Source organism: Callospermophilus lateralis, chromosome 2 (genome assembly GCF_048772815.1).
Source record: "Callospermophilus lateralis isolate mCalLat2 chromosome 2, mCalLat2.hap1, whole genome shotgun sequence".
Taxonomy (NCBI): domain Eukaryota; kingdom Metazoa; phylum Chordata; class Mammalia; order Rodentia; family Sciuridae; genus Callospermophilus; species Callospermophilus lateralis.
The window spans coordinates 179,024,986-179,042,843 of record NC_135306.1 but is presented as its reverse complement, the minus strand read 5'-3'; the positions used below and the strand labels follow the sequence as shown (position 1 = coordinate 179,042,843).

Genomic DNA, 17,858 nt, shown 5'->3' with positions numbered 1-17,858 from the left:
ACCTAAAATACTGGTGAAAGGATGATTTTAAAATAGAAAGAAGAGTATAGATTCCATTTGTGATTAGAGTTTATGTTTTAAGTATTTATGGTAGAAAGGTGAGTGAGTTCTCATCTGATGAGAATGTTTTTCTTTTTCCCCATGTGCAATACTATAAATCATCCCAGAAAATAAAAAAAGAAAGATGTTATGGCAGATGTTGGGGGTATGAACATTTAAAAGGTGATTGAGACTACTGAGAATGAAAAAAGGTGACTGGAATTATGGTAATGTCTTCTGGCCAGTGTTAAAAGCTTACTTGAAAAAAGAAAACTTTACTTGAGGCTAGAGATCATGTTAGTCTCTAATAAATGGTGAAAATAATTTAGAAGTCTGTATATGGCAGCATATAGAAGATGTAATGGCCAAAGGTTTGTATGTCAGAGCAGTTTAAGATAAGCCATCAGGTTGTGGTATTAAATAATTTAATGTCAGAGAAACTTGACTGTGAATCTAAGCCACTATGATACAGTTTAGATAGATATGAGAGTCTCCTAAAAGCTCATGTGTGAGACAATACAAGAGAGTTCAGAGGTGAATAATTGGGTTATGAGAGTCTTAACATAATCAGTGCATTAATTCACTGGTATGGATTAACTGGGAGGTAACTATGGACAGGTAGGATGTGGTTGGAGGATAGGCCACTGAGGGCATGCCTTTGAGGTTTATATTTTTGTTTCTGATGAGTAGAACTCACTCTCTGCTCCCGGTTGCCACGTCCTGAGCTACCCCACTCTGTCATCTCCCAAGGTGCCTCACCTTAAGCCCAAAGCTATGGAGTCATGTGACTGTGGTCTAAACCTATGAAACTATGAGCCCCCCAAAATTTTCCTCCTCTAAGTTGTTCCTGTCAGGTCTTTTGGTCACAGCAATGTTAAGGTTGACTAGGAAGCCACTATGTGTGTGACTTTGGGCAAGTTATTGAGTTTCTCTCAAATCTTCAATTTTATTACCTATAAAATGTAGACATCTCACCTGAATGTTGCTAAATCAGATGACAAAAAAGAGATATGTTTATGGCATAGCATGATGCCTGGTAAACAGACAATCCCCAATAAATATTAAATGTTTCAATAAAATACATAATGATTTTTGGAAATTAGTTTGTTTCCCAAGAAGTTAGTGTTATGGAGAGCAAATTGGAAAGGTCTGAATGGAATTAAAGAGTAGAAAATTAAACCTAGAGAGAAAAAATACAGTATTGTGAAGATGAAAGTATAATGGAGATAAGATTACTAGAACAACTGAATTCTTAGACAATGACTAAAGTTATAGTGTCTTTACCTCCTTAGGTGAAGCAGGCTATAAAGTTTCAACAAACAAAACTTTTAGGAGTCCCCTGGTTATAATAAGTAAAGAGCCTGGTCTTTACACACTGCAGTTTTAGGGGCTGGTATGAGAGATCTGAAGTTTTATAGTCTGAATTCAACAAATAGGTAGGTGAAGCAAGATACCCACAGGATTGAAGATAAACTTTCTAACTAGTCCTAAATAGGCATTTTCTACTTTAGAAGGACCAGTCAGGTCATTATTATATAAGCGTAGTCTGCTGATGCTCTCTCTTATGCATTTGTTAGCATTATTTTTTATAAGAGTAAATTCTTCCTTTATCACTATTTCTATCTAAATTTGATTAAATTTAAACCTATTCCACACCTCTTACATTTGCATAAACATCTACATGTTATATATGTATTGTGTGCAGTTATTCCATGTGCAAACAACATCCAGTTTAAGTTCATAAAAGGTACAATTAAGATTTTATTGCCTAAAAGTATGCAACACATTGTAGAAACTTAACTAAAGGTAAGGTGGTTTTACTAAAGAACTGCTCTGGTAGAAGGATATCCTATTTCAGTTCTTTAACAAAGTTGTACAGTACTACTGCAAGATAAATTAAGAATATAAAATATTAATATAGTTTAGAGATTGGTAAGCTTTTTAAAGAAATATCAGAAAATAAATATGTTAGGCTTGTGGAACAACCATACAATCTCTTTTGCAACTGCTTAACCTTGTCCTTAAAGCATTAAAGCAGCCATAGAACGTTTGAATGAACAAGTATGCCTGTATTCCAACTGATTTTATTTATAGAGATAGTGGCCAGCCAGCAGTCTGTAGTTTGACAATTTCAGCATAATAAAATACTCAAAATTTATTACATAATGTAGAAAAAAATATAGCTCAGCAATTTTAAAAGGGATGAAGCAAATTGATAAGAAAATGTCATATCCTATGAGAGAGAACTTGAAAGTGCTAAGTGTTTACTACCATACAAAAAAATAATTAAAATTATGATTATTGTCATATTCCAGTAGTGTCCATTGTGATAGTTCCTTTTTCATTGTGAATTTTAGTAATTTGAGTTTTCTCTTTCTCTTTGCTTGACTAAGGGTTTATAAATTTTACTGATTTTTTTTCAAAGAACCAACTTTTTGTTTTGTTGGTTTTTTGGATTGTTTCTCTTGTTTGAATTTCATTGCTTTCAGCTCTGATTTTAATTATCTCCTGTCCTCTACTGTTTTTGGTGTTGTTTTTTTCTTCTTTTTTCAAGGGCTTTCAGATATAATGCTATGAAAAAGTGTGGTGGACATGTTCTAAGGTGATCCCCAGGATTCCTGCTTCCTAGTATTCATGTCTTTGTGTAATTCCTTCCCCCTGGTGCAACAGAAACTGTGACTTGCTTCTAACCAAGAGCAAAGGTGATGGGATGCCACTTCTGTTACTAAGATATCTTGCTAAAAGATACTCTTCCTTGCTGGTTTTGATGAAATAAGAGGCCATCATGTGAGCTACCCTAAGGGAGGACAGTCTGGTTGACAGGCAGTAAGGAAATGAATGTTGTTAACAACCATGTGAGCCCAGAAGCAAGATTCATTCCTTGCCAAGCCTTCAGATGAGAACCTAGCCCTGGATGACACTTTTGACTCCAGGCTTATGAAGGACTCAGCTAAGTTGTGTGTAGACTCCTGACACAGAAATTATAAGATAACAAATTTGTGTTGATTTAAGCTAATAAATGTGTGTAAATATTGTTAGGAATAGATAACATACAAAAAGCCCATCAAGAGAACAGCCTCAGCTTATAATGGTTTGACTTGATGGGTATATTTATTGGATGCAAGTTGAGGAGTCATTTGTAACCAATTTTCCAACAGCACATCATTTACTGCTATTTCTAGAACTAAAATTAAGTAATATGATAAAAACAATATATTCGTAAATGTCACATAACTTGCATAATTAATGACAACTTCTATTAAACCTGTTTGATGGTCCATATCTCCACAAATGGATGAAGATCTTTTATTTGCCATCACTTTACTTTTGGTACTTTTAAGATAATCCCAATTTACCTATGTAGCAGACTATCAGAAAGCAAATTCAATATAAAATATCTCAAAGTCAATTTCACTATTAAAGAATTAAACATGTTTTAAGAAATGTCTATTTTTCCATAATTTAAAGAGAATGGTCTTTCATATATTCACATTTATTTATTTTGAAATATTTCTAAGGTCTAAAGTAGACTTTTTCTGGTTTTCTGGTAGTGTTCACTAGATCTAGTTTCCATGGTACATTGCTACTGAAATTATAAATATACTATTCTGAAAGGTCACACATAAACTGAGGTATATATACTTACATATATAACTGCTTTGGTAAATGAATAATCTACTTCATGAGAAAATGGTTAAAAAGCTGGAAAATTATAATGAAAACTTAATACAGGTAAACTTTATGCTTTAATTTTCTCTTACTTCTGGGATAAAAATAGTCTTTCAGTGATGAGAAACATAGCAGTGCCCTAGGATCCTAACTACTAACCTTAAATTCCCATATTTAGCTTGTGTTTTATAACTGTTTTTCCATTTCTGAAGGCAGATTCATTTATAGTATAAGTCATATTGACTTGGGAACAGAGGAGAGTGAAGAGCCTAGCAAATGGGACTCCTAATCTGCTAATTTAATCTAAATATTAAAATGTGTGATAATATACAGTGTTGTGAAGTGTGAGATGAGAGTTATCTGGTATTCCAAGAGCCACACGAAAGTTAATGATTAACTCAAAACAGAAACAAAATTATTAAATAGTATGATTTCATAAAGTTAATTTATTATATTTTATAGTCTCACCATGTCAAATTAAATTTGGAATACTATATTCAGTTCTGGATACAATTAAAGAGACACTGTCAGTCTTGGAGGCCCATCAAAAGAACAGTGAGGAGAATAAGGAGTGTGAAAACAAAATTTCACAAAATCCAAGGAAAGAAATAGTGTCTATTTAGAGAAGATCTGAGGTGATGAAATAGCTATTTTCATTTTAAGTATGTATTGTATTTTAAGTGTGGATTATTTTATATTATATCAGAGTATGAAACTAGGAAGAATAAATATGTTACAGGTAAATGGATTAAATATCAATAAGGTGCTTTGATCATGTAACTACCAAGGTTTATTTCACTTCCAAGATTCTATGATCAATATTGAAAAGTAAGGCAAACAGGATTATATATTTAAATGTGAATTCTCATCACTTGAAGCATGAAAAAAATTACAATTAGTTAGTTAGCTTTCTTTCAATAAAAAATTACAATTAGTTTGTTAGCTTCCTTTTTAATGATGATAAAATCTGTGATATATAACATATCTGTGATATCCATATACGTGTGCATACATAAACATATACATTCAATGGACTCATTAGCATTTCCATTTTTCAAATTAATAACTATAATAATCTCACCCTAAATACTGAGATTCTTCAAATAATTAATTGACTCTAAAATGGGATACAACACACTATAAAGATTTTTTTTTTTGGTACTGGGGATTGAACTTCAGGACACTTGGCTATTGAGCCACATCCCCAGCCCTATCTATTTTTTATTTTATTATTTTTTATTGATTTTATTATTATTTTTTAAATACAAGACAGCAGTGGAATGCATTACAATTCTTATTACACATATATACCACAATTTTTCATATCTCTGTTTGTATATAAAGTATCTTGACACCCAATTCAAGTCTTCATACATGTACTTTGCATAATGATAACCATCACATTCCACCATCCTTGCTAATCCCCTGCCCCCTCCTTTTCCCTCCCACCCCTCTTCCCTATCTAGATCTTATCTAATCCTCCCAAGCTCTCCTTCCCTACCCCACTATGGTCTATAACCTCCTTATATCAGAGAAAACATAAGGCATTTTTTTTTTTTTTGCAATTGGCTAACTTAGCATTATCTTCTCCAATGCCATCCATTTACCTGTAAATGCCGTAATTTTGTTCTTTTTTAAGGCTGAGAAAAATTCCATTGTGTATATATGCCACATTTTTTTTATCCCCAGCCCTATTTTGTATTGTATTTAGGGACAGGGTCTCACTGAGTTGCTTAGCATCTCGCTGTTGCTGAGGTTGGCTTTGAACTCATGATTCTCCTGCCTCAACCTCTTGAGTCACTGGGATTACAGGTGTGTATTACCGTACATGGCAACTGGGAAGATTTTTAAGTTACAAGATCTACATTTTCAGATATACTTGCCTAATTCATTTCAAGTTCAGATCAACACTAAATTTAAATTAGAATTTAAGGCACTTTCTCTGTAATTCACCTTAACTTCTATAGAATTAATACTGAAATATTTAATTTCAGAATGAGAAAAACCATAAAAACCATGACACACAACAGAAAACTGATGAGGTAGAGCAAAGCATGTATTTTATACTAACCAATCAGAAGAACTGTTCCAACAGCTAAACCTCCACCTGGAAATGAAATAAACCACGAAGAAAATTAATCTACTGTTTGCAATATCTTTAGCATAAAAGTTAGGCTTTTATATATAGGAGAGGTACTTCAATAACTTTAAAACTGCACTTGTGAACAATATTTTTAATTACCTTTGCAATAGTTTGCTAAAGGTACTATTATGAAATAATTACATATTACATGTAATTATATACCACACATTACAATTATTTTCATAAAATACCGTACTAGCCTCCTTTCTCTTGCGATAGAACCATGCAGCTTTCGACATAACTCTGGTTAAGCACTCCAAAAATATTATATTTAGCAGTTGCTATTAAATTAACTCAATAGCAAAGAGCCAAATGTGCACAGTAACGTTAACTACTATAGAAGTACAATATAGAAAAGAAAGACTATTACAATGAAAATTTGAATTTAATATTTATCCTCAAATTTAGTAAGGCTTGAAGAAAATTGATAATTAAAACTAATTACTAAAAAATATGAACAACATATACATACTCTTGACATGCTTTAAATATATTTAGAATTTAAAATTAACAGTATTTTTACCATTTCAAACAGAAAATGACAAATCGCAAAATACATTTCAATATTACCAGAACATTTTTTTACATTTCAAATCAAGAATACACAACTCAAATAGTGAATCATTTAAAATCATTTTAAGTTTTGGAAAACTAAAAGTATACCAAAAATTTGAGACAGTTCAATACTTTGTTCTTTGATTTGTAAAAGAATTAGTATTTATGATTAATATCTCAGATGTGATCAAATTAACTTTAAAATTAAAAATATGAATGTTAAAGAAAGAAGAGAAATATATTTAAAGTAAAATTTAAAAAGAAATTCTTCAAAATTGTTGGGCAAGAGAAGACAATATTATTAGTTTTGTGTGTATATGCACAAAACTGTGAAAGAAACATTTAGAACACCAATAAAACACTTTCCCTGAAAAAAATTCTGTAGTGGAAGACATCATGTAGAAAAACTTAACTTGACATCTGGTCACATAGGTATACCCCAAATAAAATGAAATGTGGTTTATGCAGACTGAATTACACTTGAAATAAATTTTAAAACAATATGTAGAACATTTCACATTGTGAGAGAAGAAAAAAATTTAAAAATTAGTACATTTACATATTTTAGGTTTAAGTGGATTTATTATAGAACTGAGTATATATTTTAATTTCACATCTAGGCACATTTCTTTATTATACCTTTAAAAGCTACACCAGACTAAGGAACTGTTCAGATGAAAATATGTGATGATAGCATTCATAAAGTATCAGAGCAAAAGGGTTTGCTTTTACAAAAGATTGGACTGAATGTTTAATTTCAGAGTTTGTGGCACATAGAGATCACTACTAATATTTTAAACATTTTACATTATTTTTCAATTGCTTACTTTCCTACCTTTTATTTGGAAAAATAAACATTTAATTTCCCTAAAGCCATTTTGTGTAAGTTTAAGAAGATGAAATAAACAACAGAAATTGCAGTATCTAGGCTAGGATAGGTAATATTTAAAAAGTTCACTGCCTTTCTTAATCTATTTCCTTATTATTATTTAGTTTTTTTATATAACCTCCACTGAAACAGGACTTTTGAACATTCAAGGTGGGATGATAAGTTTCCTAATAAAATGAGGTAACACAAAGGACAGGTGTGTCTCCCAGAGAGGTATTCAATACAAGCTATCCTTGCCATTCTGGTAATTAATTTCAGATTAAAGATACCACTAAAAGTTCATTGTTATTTGATATAAGGTGATCTCTATAATAGTAATAATTACTAAGAATACGCCTCAATAATGAACTGGTTAAGTACAGCATTATACAAACCTGACTAAACTAGGAAAATTATTTTCTGTTAAAAAAATCCAAATGATCCTCTGTTCCTGATTTTTCAGGAAAACGCCACTCAAAAATCTCATGGTCATAAAAATTGTCCATTACTTAAGATAACATAAAAAACGGGACCTATAGCATGACTTTTTATTAGCCAAAATAATATCTTATCAGGACTTCCCCTATAAAAAGGCAAGTTTTCTTTTTTCCAAATGAGTTCTATTATGTATATTCATTCACTTGATTCAAATTTAGATTGGGTCTAGTAAGAGTAGGTCATTTTGAAAGCTGGTCATTGGGAAAGTTGTAACTTATTAATGAATTTAAAGCTTTGAAAATCAAGCTTATGGTTTTTAAAATAGAAAAAGAAGATCTTGTGCTTTTGTTCTAACTCTAATGGGTAGAAGTTAATGATTTCAGTACTATTTTAAGGGAGAAAATTAAATTCCACATACCACCCCAAACAAATTTGTAATTAAGCTATAAATTTGGATAAATGGGGTCAAATTAATACACTAGAATATGGACCAGAGTGATATTTCAAAGTCAAAAGTGATAATACTTTATACCAGTATTTTCCACCATATAAAGAAATAATTTTGCTTAAAATTATAGAAGGACGATTTTGGGAAAATGCAATTTAAAAATCAGTTCGTATATTTTCCTTAGTCCACAGTAATATCCTTAGGTACTTAAATCCATGCCACATCTCAAATTAAGTTGAAGTTATTTTGTTAGCATGTCTACCTTTTCTTTCCTAAGAGTTATGAAACATCCTGATGACAGGTGATGACACAGTTATTGTCTGAGCAATATGGGAATCAAAATAAAGCTATTAACAGTGTTAATATTCTGTGGATTAAATCACATGAAACAGTTTTACCTAGTAATACAAAGGAATAGCTGTCTATATCAATTTCTAAAACATTACAACCAGGGTTATGCTAAATATATAGTTACACTCAAGGTATATTATTCCACACTATGATTAAGATATAGTAAAGGAAAGACCACCAGTATTTACTTTTCGAAATTGGTGCTGAAAATGGAAACTGTCATAACAGGCTTCTTCCAAAGAACTCTCCTTGGATTATTATTTACCTCGAATCCCTACCTGCCATTTTCTTGACTGTCAATTTAATAAATTTGAACAAAAGAGTGGTAAGCTAGCCAAACTCACAATCACCATTCCTCAAGCATCTTCTGGGTTAGACATACTTTACTTGCTATAATCTTTCACTGGAAATCGTTAGAAGAGAAATGGAGCTCTATCTAACCCAGACCGTTTTATTTTCTGAAATATATGTGTGCTATTTATATAGTGTGCTTAAATAATAACATAAATGTCCTGAAAGGGAGAGGTTGAGAAATTGGATTAAGAAGTCTAAGTAAAAATTTTAAGTGTTACCAACTTGGGAAACAAACCCAAATTTGACAATAAAGTTGTCAGAACAAAAACAATATGATGACTAACAAACATTCAATTAGCCTGTGTGATGCCTTTCAAGTTTATCATGCATCTATATTTAAAATTACAATAATGTCATAGGGGCTGTAGTAAAATGTCCTTTCACTACATGGTTATTCTAAGATAGTATTTACTTGTTACACAGTAGCTACACAATATATTTAGGCAGCAATCACAATGTCACAGTACAGTCTCATCTTTCTGATAACATCCTACTACCATTACATTTTATTACAATATGGCCACTAAATTAGTTTTGTCATAATCTGAGTAAAATACTATACTAGAATAAAAATATAGTTTAAATTGCTTATATTTGTGCGTATACATATTAGCAGCCAAATATCTCACTTTCCAAATCATATAAAATAAATCTGAAGTGTCTGCTCTCAGGACCACACAAAAAAGAAAATCAAAATACAAAAATATCATTAATAAACAACAACAGAAATACTTCTAGAGAAATTATTATTACAAATGTAGTATTCCTTTATCCCAACTGTTCAACTTCTGTGCATTTTGAGAATGAATTGCATCAATGTAAAATATATTTGAAAATATACAAAAACTTATACAGTTTCAATCATCCTAATGAATATGAATTTTAGCATAAGCTTGTGTTTTAGCATAAGCTTGAATCCTACAGTTCTCTACACCCCAAACAAATCTGGAATTTTTTAAAATTACTGTTCAAGTTTATATTTTTGTAAAAACACATGTGGAAGGTGCTTTGAGTTCTCTTTTTTGGTGGGTGCTTGAAGACTATAATTAAATCACTGTTAGATTCAATGAATGGTCAAAATTCCTTGAAAACAAGTTCTCAAAAATATGAGATAGCTATTAATTCAGAACACTACATTGGAACCCTATAGATCAGCCCACATTGTTACAAGTTATGTGACTGTTTATATTACAACTAAATTTGCTTTTAGAAGTAACACCTAACTCCATCCTATATATTTCACAATCTCTTGTATGTTTTTTCCTGACAAATTATTTTTCTTTTAACAAAAAATTTATGAAGAAACTACTAAGTTCCAGGAAATTTGCTAGGTACATTTTGTTACTTTAATGAGGAATTGAAGGCATGATGCCACATTTGTGGCCTTTTTATTTGGAGAGTAATAGTCATCAAGTGAATGAAACTGCAAATTTCCATTGAAATTAAAAAATATACATATAAAATGACTAGGAATAGCTTTGAAACTTTAAGTTCAAATATAGGAGGCCACCAAGTGAGGCTCACTGGGAGACAATGTGAAATGAATAGTTGCTAACTATATATTTTGAATTATTTCTTTTTGAGTACCAATGAAACTCAAGAGGACAATAGGCTTGAAACAATTAAGTGAAAATACTTAAATTTATATAGAAATACTTGGGATCCAGTTAGGACTCAAAATAACAGAATCGAGAAGCCATACTCTTTTTCATAAGTTGCTTCTCTGGTTACTTATTTTTGCACTAAATGTTTGAAAAGCTTACCTTGCGGGGTGTAGGGGAGGGGCGGATTATGGAAAATGTCAAGTAGCAAGATAAGCAAATGCAGGGGCAATGTATTACAATACTTGCACCAGATACAACAGACACATACAATGAAAGCAGTAATGAAATATAAACAGACCAATTTTAACAAGGCAGCATTCAGACAGAAATTAATCAATAAACTTTATTAACACAGCATATCCGTCCTATCAGGCTAATGTGGTCAACACTTTCAACATAACACTTATTAAACAAGCATACTCTTCAGTAGGCTTTTCATGAAAACTTTCATAAATTATAAAGGAAAGTCTAGGAAACTGGACTTCTTCCCGTTAAGATGTGCATTAAATTAAAATCTACCCATTGGTATGTAGCAGCAACCAACTCTGGGAAGCAAAATGTATATAGAAAAAAAGTTTTCAAAATGCACATATTTAATGCAAATAGGAATTGAACCATCAAATTACAAAAGATGGCTTTAACTACTGAGTCAACATACATCCTTCATATACAGTCTTTTTAAAGCCAACCTGGTTTAAGATTTAAGGAAATAAGCAGCCTGGTGGTGAATGAGTGGGAAATACATTTTTCAGCATTTTTGAATAAAGCTCTTCTCTCACAAGGATAAAAACTTTGCACTTCAGTGCGAGCAGTGAGCTACTTGAGGTTGGCAGAGAGGGGGTGTACTCAGACACCATGAGGGAGTCCTAACTGAAAGCCTAACCATTTTCCATATAGTAAAGCTTCTCTTTCACTAGGAAGCCTGTAGGGATCCCATCTTAATCTGCGAATGGGCTAATGGACAGAAGGCAAGAAGAGAGTAGGGGCACTTAGAAATCTTGCATCCCTTCCTCCCCTCCCTCAAACCAGGCTCTCCTTTCCACATCTCTGAGGGGGAACACTTGAGGGCGGGGATCAAGGTGGCTCCCCCGACAGGCCCCCTCCCTAAGTTTTCCCTCCGGTGAGCCCGCATCCGTTCTGAACCGACCTAAGAGCTGGTCCAGGGCGGGGAGCCCGGTTGATACCAGCAGTTGTCCATTCCGCAACGACGGTCGCGTGCCCGCAATAGACACCAATCGAGGGCCGCTGCTCTCAGTCCCACCGGCTTTAGGACTCCTCCTCTGGAAACTGGTGATGTTGCTCTTTCGGGCTGCCTCTGCCACAGACTTGGTACTCGCCGCGCCCGAGCTGCCGGTTGCCTCTGCCGCCATCTTGGAGGCTCGTGCGCTGACCCAATAGGAGCCCTGGGAACTCAGGCAGCCGGCCTGTCAGAGTCAGCGCCTAACTCCCGCCTCTTCGCTCCGACCGTCGCTCCTGTAGCCAATAAGACTGAGAGGTCCCTCACGAGCTAACCAATCGCAAGGCGTATTGCTGAAAAGTGCGCAGACGTAAGGACGGAGGACTTCTGCCGGACCCAGGTGAGGAAGGCCCACCTGAGTCTTGGGTGAGGGTCTCCCCGGGTTCTTTGGGGCCGGAGGTGGGTAATGTCATTCACCTTTCTTCTGGTATTCCTTGCTTTCATTCACGTTGAGTTAAAGAAAAGATTGGTGAAGCAAGAAGCTCTAAGGGCTTAATTAAGCCACTGATTAAGCTGGAGTTTACGTCTACCTTTCTCGATAGTAAAAAGGGGAGATATTTTCCCCCGACCCTCTCTCTTCTGATTTCTAAAAGAAGATCCGTTCCGTTCCTCATGAGGCTTTTTTCTTAATGATTGTCTTATCTCGAAAGGATTGTAACTGTTAACGAGTTGCTTGCTGACCGTCTGGGGTTAGTTCTTTAGTACTTAGTAATAGTTGGGTTGGATGTTTGACTTCAGAGTGAAAAACTCTTGAACTTTGAGACTATTTTGTTTTCCTCTGTCTGATAAAATATACATCTTTGAGAAGTGCCCGCAAGAAGCTTTTTGTTATTTTTAATTAGTGCTTCTGGAAATCTTGGAGCGTCTTTCTATAAGCGGTGTGAATGACAAGTGTTACTCTGACAACCTTGTTCACACATTTAATTGTGGTTTGCTGTTATAAAGCAGCTGCAGATAATAGAAAATACTTCAGTTCTCTTTAAAAAAACTGATATTAGATGTGTAGTTCTAGTAATTTGTGATCTCTAGTAATTTGTGAATCTTTCTTATTACAGTGTAAATTTTATATGTAAAAAACCATGTAATTTAGAGCTGTGTTTTGGATTTAATTTTTTTTATTTTCAAATCAGATATGGGGGTTGGGAGTGGGTGTTTTTAAAAGGCATTCATGATTGACAGACGGCTAAACTTTAAAAAGAACTCCAAAATCACACCTGTACCACTGGTTACCCTTAACTTTGACCAATGACCTATGATAACTTTTATGTGTTTTCTTTTACTTTGTTTTGAGGGTCAAGGATCTCTAACAAGTTGTCCAGGCTGACCTCCAGCTCTTGGGCTTAAGTGATTCTCCTGCCCTCAGCCTCCTAAGTAGATGGGACTTCAGGCTCTTACCACTTCGTCTGACCAATGGTACCTTTTAAATACATCCAAACTTCACTGAAATACTTGCCTTTGAATTGTTTACATCTGGATGACCTGTTGAAACTTTTTTGCTCATTTTATTTGATAAATTGAATTTAGTATTGCTAAATAGGGACTGAAGTTTTTCATTTGCAGGATTTTTTTTTGGTCTTTTTTCTTTTTTTTAAATAACCAGATTTAGGGGAAAAAAAAAACCTCCTGGTGTTTAACATTATATTAAATCAGAAAGCTTTGATCACAGATGCTTTTATTTCAAAACTTTCACCAGTACAGATCTTTAGTCTAAATTTCTCAGTCACTGAATGATTACTGTCTGCTTAAACCTAATCTTGTCATTCCAGACTATAGTGATAAGAATGGTCTCATCTTGGGATGGGGTGGGGATAAGATTGAAGCATAGAAACAGCATCGCTCTTAAAAAGAACATATTAAGTAGTTTGTGCTAATTTTGTGCTGTAGTATATAAGCAATAGGGAAACCAAAAAAAAGTGACAAAGCATTCCACTATCAAATAAAAAATTGAGTATTTTTGATAATCTGAAAACTTTGAAATACTACAGATAATTTTATAGGTTTCTTTACTATACGGTCTTTTGATTCCTATTGTATTTTCTTTTGGGGGGGAACTCAGTGGCGCTTGACTACTGATCCACATCCCCAGTTCTGTTTTATATTTTATTTAGAGACAGGTTCTCACTGAGTTGATTAGCACTTTGCTTTTTGGTGAGGCTGGCTTTGAACTCTCAATCCTCCTGCCTCAGCCTCCTGAGCCACTGGGATACAGGAATGTGCCCCCAGACCAGCTCCAATAGTATTTTCTTAATCTTCTAGTTGTCGTAAGGTAACAGGTGGTATTTTGTTTGTCTCATTACTAGCTTGGAATAATTATTTTCAAACTTTGACTATAATTTGGGAAGCATGTCATACATACATATCAAGGCAGTCAAGAAATTAGGACATATATATGGTATAACAGTATTATAGAAAAATTTTGATTTAATCTGTCTTCTTTTTAAAACCAACAAAAACTTCACTTCCAAATAATCTCATGTACTTGAATTTGTCATAGATGTTAAAATTTAATATAAAGCATTGGAATAAATAGAGAAGAGTTAAAAAGGTATGCCATTAATCAAACAATTATTTATTCAGTACATACTGAATTTGAGGGCGTGTGCTAAGGGCTTAGGTTACAGGAAAAAAAATAATTTAGTCTCTGCTCTATTTGAGTTTACATTTGGGGGAGATAGATGGGTAAACAGTAAGTGCTATGAAGAACAGATTGGACTGTCTAACTCAACCTGACAGAAGGGAGCTTTGGTAAATTTCTCATGAGGAGGAAGCTTAGTCTGAGTTTTGAAGGGTATAAAGAAGATATGAGCATTAAAGAGAATGGGAGCCATTACTGAGAATTGAATGAATGTTTCTTCATTAAGTCTGTTTTCATGCTACTGTGGGATTATTACTCATGGTCTGTATAGGTGTTCTGAGGACTTTGGAGAAGTTAGGCAAAGTTCTGATGGAATTTTTTTTTTTTTAAATTGTGGATTTATTTTTCCTTAAAGAATAATAGGGACTGGGAATAATTTTAAAAAATATAAAACAAAAATGACATCATCATTCTCTTTGATCATTATGGCATGGCTAAATGTGTGTTTAAAAATGAGTGTCTACAAGTGTGATTGGGATTTAGAGAACAGGATGGATGAAGTGATTACTCCAGAGGGTAGAGTTGACATGAATAGGGAAAGTTGAGGGGAGGAATCAAAGGTAACCCATATGTTTTGCCTAGTGCAGCTTTGTGAGTTATGGAAGACAGAAAAAATGAGGAGGAGCAAAATTTTGTAGTTGTGATGTTGGTTGTTTTAGATGAAGAGATCATAAATTGGGTTTTTAATTCTGTTTTGAACATGTTTATTTTAGGTACCAATGGAGTATCCAAATGTGGATGTCTAGTATTTAGTAGATTATGTGTTTATCATTTAGATAAATGATAGAGATTTGAAATTTTTAAGTACATGGTGATGATTTATCACAAGGCATAAGATACCAAGAAAATATATGTGTGTGTGTGTGTGTGTGTGTGTGTGTGTGTGTGTGTGTTTATGTGTATTTGGTTGTGAAAATGAATCACAAACTTTGAGGAATATCAATATTTAAAAGATGGGTAGAGAAAAAGTAAAATAAGGATTGGAAAGTTAATTTGATTTAATATTATGGTTTATTTTATGAGTATTAAAGGCTGATTTTTCTGGAATAGCAAACTTAAAAGTCAAATAATTGTATTGAGAAGTGAATGGAAAGTGATGTTTAATATAGCATAATAATAGATTATTTTAGGCCAGGCTTGGTGGTGTATGCCTGTAATCCCAGTGGCATGGGATCATGGGTTCAAAGCCAGCCTCAGCAATGGCAAGACACTAAGCAACTCGGTGAGACCTGTCTCTAAATAAAATACTGAATAGTCCTGGAGATGTGGCTCAGTGGTCAAGTGAGTGCCCTTGAGTTCAATCTCTGATACCCCCCCACACCCCTCCCCCCCCAAAAAAAATCCAATAGATTATTTTACATTTGAGAAAGCTTTGCTGTGAAGTAGAACAGAGGAAGATGGTAAAGGTTTGGGGAAAAGGTTTTTTTTTAAAATTCTTTTTATTCTAATTTGTTATATATGATAGCAGAATGCATTACAATTCATATTATACATATAGAGCACAACTTTTCATATCTCTGGTTGTATACAAAGTATATTCACACCATTCGTGTCTTGATACATGTACTTTGAATAATGATGTCCATCTCGTTTCACCATCATTTCTAACCCCATGTCCTCTTCCTTTCTTTCCCTCCCCTTTGCCCCATCTAGAGTTCCTCTATTCCTCCCATACTCCCCCTCCCTCCCCACTATGAAGCAGCCTCCTTATATCAGATAAAACGTTTGGCATTTGGTTTTTTGAGATTGGCTTTGCTTAGCATTATCTTCTCCAACTCTATCCATTTACCTAAAAATGCCAGTGTTTTTAGTCACTTTTTTTTGCTGAGTAATATTCCATTGTGCATATATACCACAATTTTTTTATCCATACATCTACTGAAGGGCGTCTAGGTTGCTTCCATAATTTAGCTATTGTGACTTGTGCTGCAGTAAACATTGATGTGGCGGTGCCCCTGAGGTATGCTGTTCAACAACTATATGAAAAAGTGTTCATCATCACTAGCAAGTAGAGAAATGCAAATCAAAAGTGCTCTAAGTTTTTATCTCACTCCAGTCAGAATGGCAGCTATTAAGAATACAAACAACAATAAGTGTTGGCAAGGATGTAGGGAAAAAGGCACACTCATACGTTGCTGGTGGGACTGCAAATTGGTACAGTAAATATGGAAAGCAGTATGGAGATTCCTTGGAAAACTGGGAATGGAACCACCATTTGACCTAGCTATCCCTCTCATTGGTCTATATCCAAAGGGGAAAGGTTTTGTTGATGTGTGTAAGAAAGTGATAGAGAGGAAATAGAGTATGTAATGGTACTGGAAAGAGATTCTATAAAATTGATAAAGGACCTGAATGAGATAGAAGGAATGAAATTGAATCATGAGAGAGATCACTGTTTGAAAAGAGGAGGTATAAAGGTATAAATGAAAATAAGATTTTTTCCTCTTCATTTCTGCTATTAAATCTTGAGTCCCTTAAGATCATTTTCTCTTTTCATTGCATATTCTATTTCATTTAACCCCAATTTCAATCACCATTTATGTTAATGATTAATATATTTGTAATGTATTTCAATACTCTGACCTACAGAATCAAAACTTTCAGGCTGGGGTTGTGGCTTAATGGTAGAGCGCGTGCCTAGCATGCGTGAGGCACTGGGTTCAATTCTCAGCACCACATACTCCACATACTTTCTTTGTCCCTTGAATTGGTGGGATCTCAAACTCATAATGTCCCATCTGAATCTCATCTAGTGAATTTTATCTCAGTAAGTGATAGAAGCAAATGTAGGATTAGTTGCCTATGCTAAGGAACTTTGCTGGATCCAATTCCTCTTTTGTACCTCATTATCTCATTTTACCATATACAGTCCATTACTAAACTCTATGGGTTTTACTTCTGAAGAGCTCTTCAATTCATTCTGGAGTGTTAAATGCTCATCTTTGATCTGAAGTCCATTCTTCTCATTCAAGAGTCAAACTGATCTTTTCAAAATAGAAGTCTGATCATATAAAAACAAAATATTTTAAGGATGTGCCTACAATTCTTGCTAACTGTCTCTTTAGCCACATCAGTATAAATTCCCTTACTCTTTGAATTATAGCATTCATTTAGTCTCCTGTATTCATCATGTTGCCTTCCTCTTGAAGACCAATAGTGAACTTATTCTTTAAATTTCATTTTAACCTAGCTGTCCTCAATAAAGCCATCTCACCATGCATCAGAGTGATATTAACCATTATAATAATCTCAGTCTTTAATTACATTCTGCTGGCAACCAATTTAAGTTACACCAGAAAACATAATCGGCATGGTAAGCAACTCATGACCTAAAGGGGCTCCCCTTCTGTCATCATGTTTTTAGCCCTAGGGTCCATATTACAGTAGTGTCAATGTGGTAAAGTGTATAAGACAGCTTTTGAAGGCTTATTACTAGTCCTCCTGTTATTCTGGCAACATATTTGAAGGAATGAAGTTCAAGGTCATTCCTGCACAGAGGGAGTCCTGGACCTCTGGT

General features: G+C 34.0%; 2 protein-coding genes across 11 annotated transcripts in view; one reads left to right on the top strand and one right to left on the bottom strand.

Annotated features, from left to right (window-relative positions):
- Nucleotides 1-11,839, bottom strand: part of Elp4 (elongator acetyltransferase complex subunit 4) — a 258,524-nt gene extending 246,685 nt beyond the window's left edge. Inside the window, exons 1-2 of the mRNA XM_076844298.2 lie at nucleotides 11,617-11,839; nucleotides 5,780-5,815 (exon numbers count right to left, since the gene is read on the bottom strand). Coding sequence (XP_076700413.2) covers nucleotides 5,780-5,815; nucleotides 11,617-11,839 — 259 coding nt within the window. The remainder of the gene's footprint in view (nucleotides 1-5,779; nucleotides 5,816-11,616) is intronic.
- Nucleotides 11,840-11,996: 157 nt separating this feature from the next.
- Nucleotides 11,997-17,858, top strand: part of Immp1l (inner mitochondrial membrane peptidase subunit 1) — a 76,844-nt gene continuing 70,982 nt past the window's right edge. For 2 of the 10 annotated variants that reach the window (XM_076847005.2, XM_076847004.2), the window contains exons 1-2: nucleotides 12,000-12,046; nucleotides 12,998-13,119. The gene's annotated coding sequence lies outside the window, so the exon portion shown is untranslated. Of the gene's footprint in view, nucleotides 12,106-12,997; nucleotides 13,120-17,858 lie in introns of all 10 variants that reach the window. The other 8 variants (XM_076847012.2, XM_076847003.2, XM_076847009.2 and 5 more) reach the window with 7 other exon arrangements.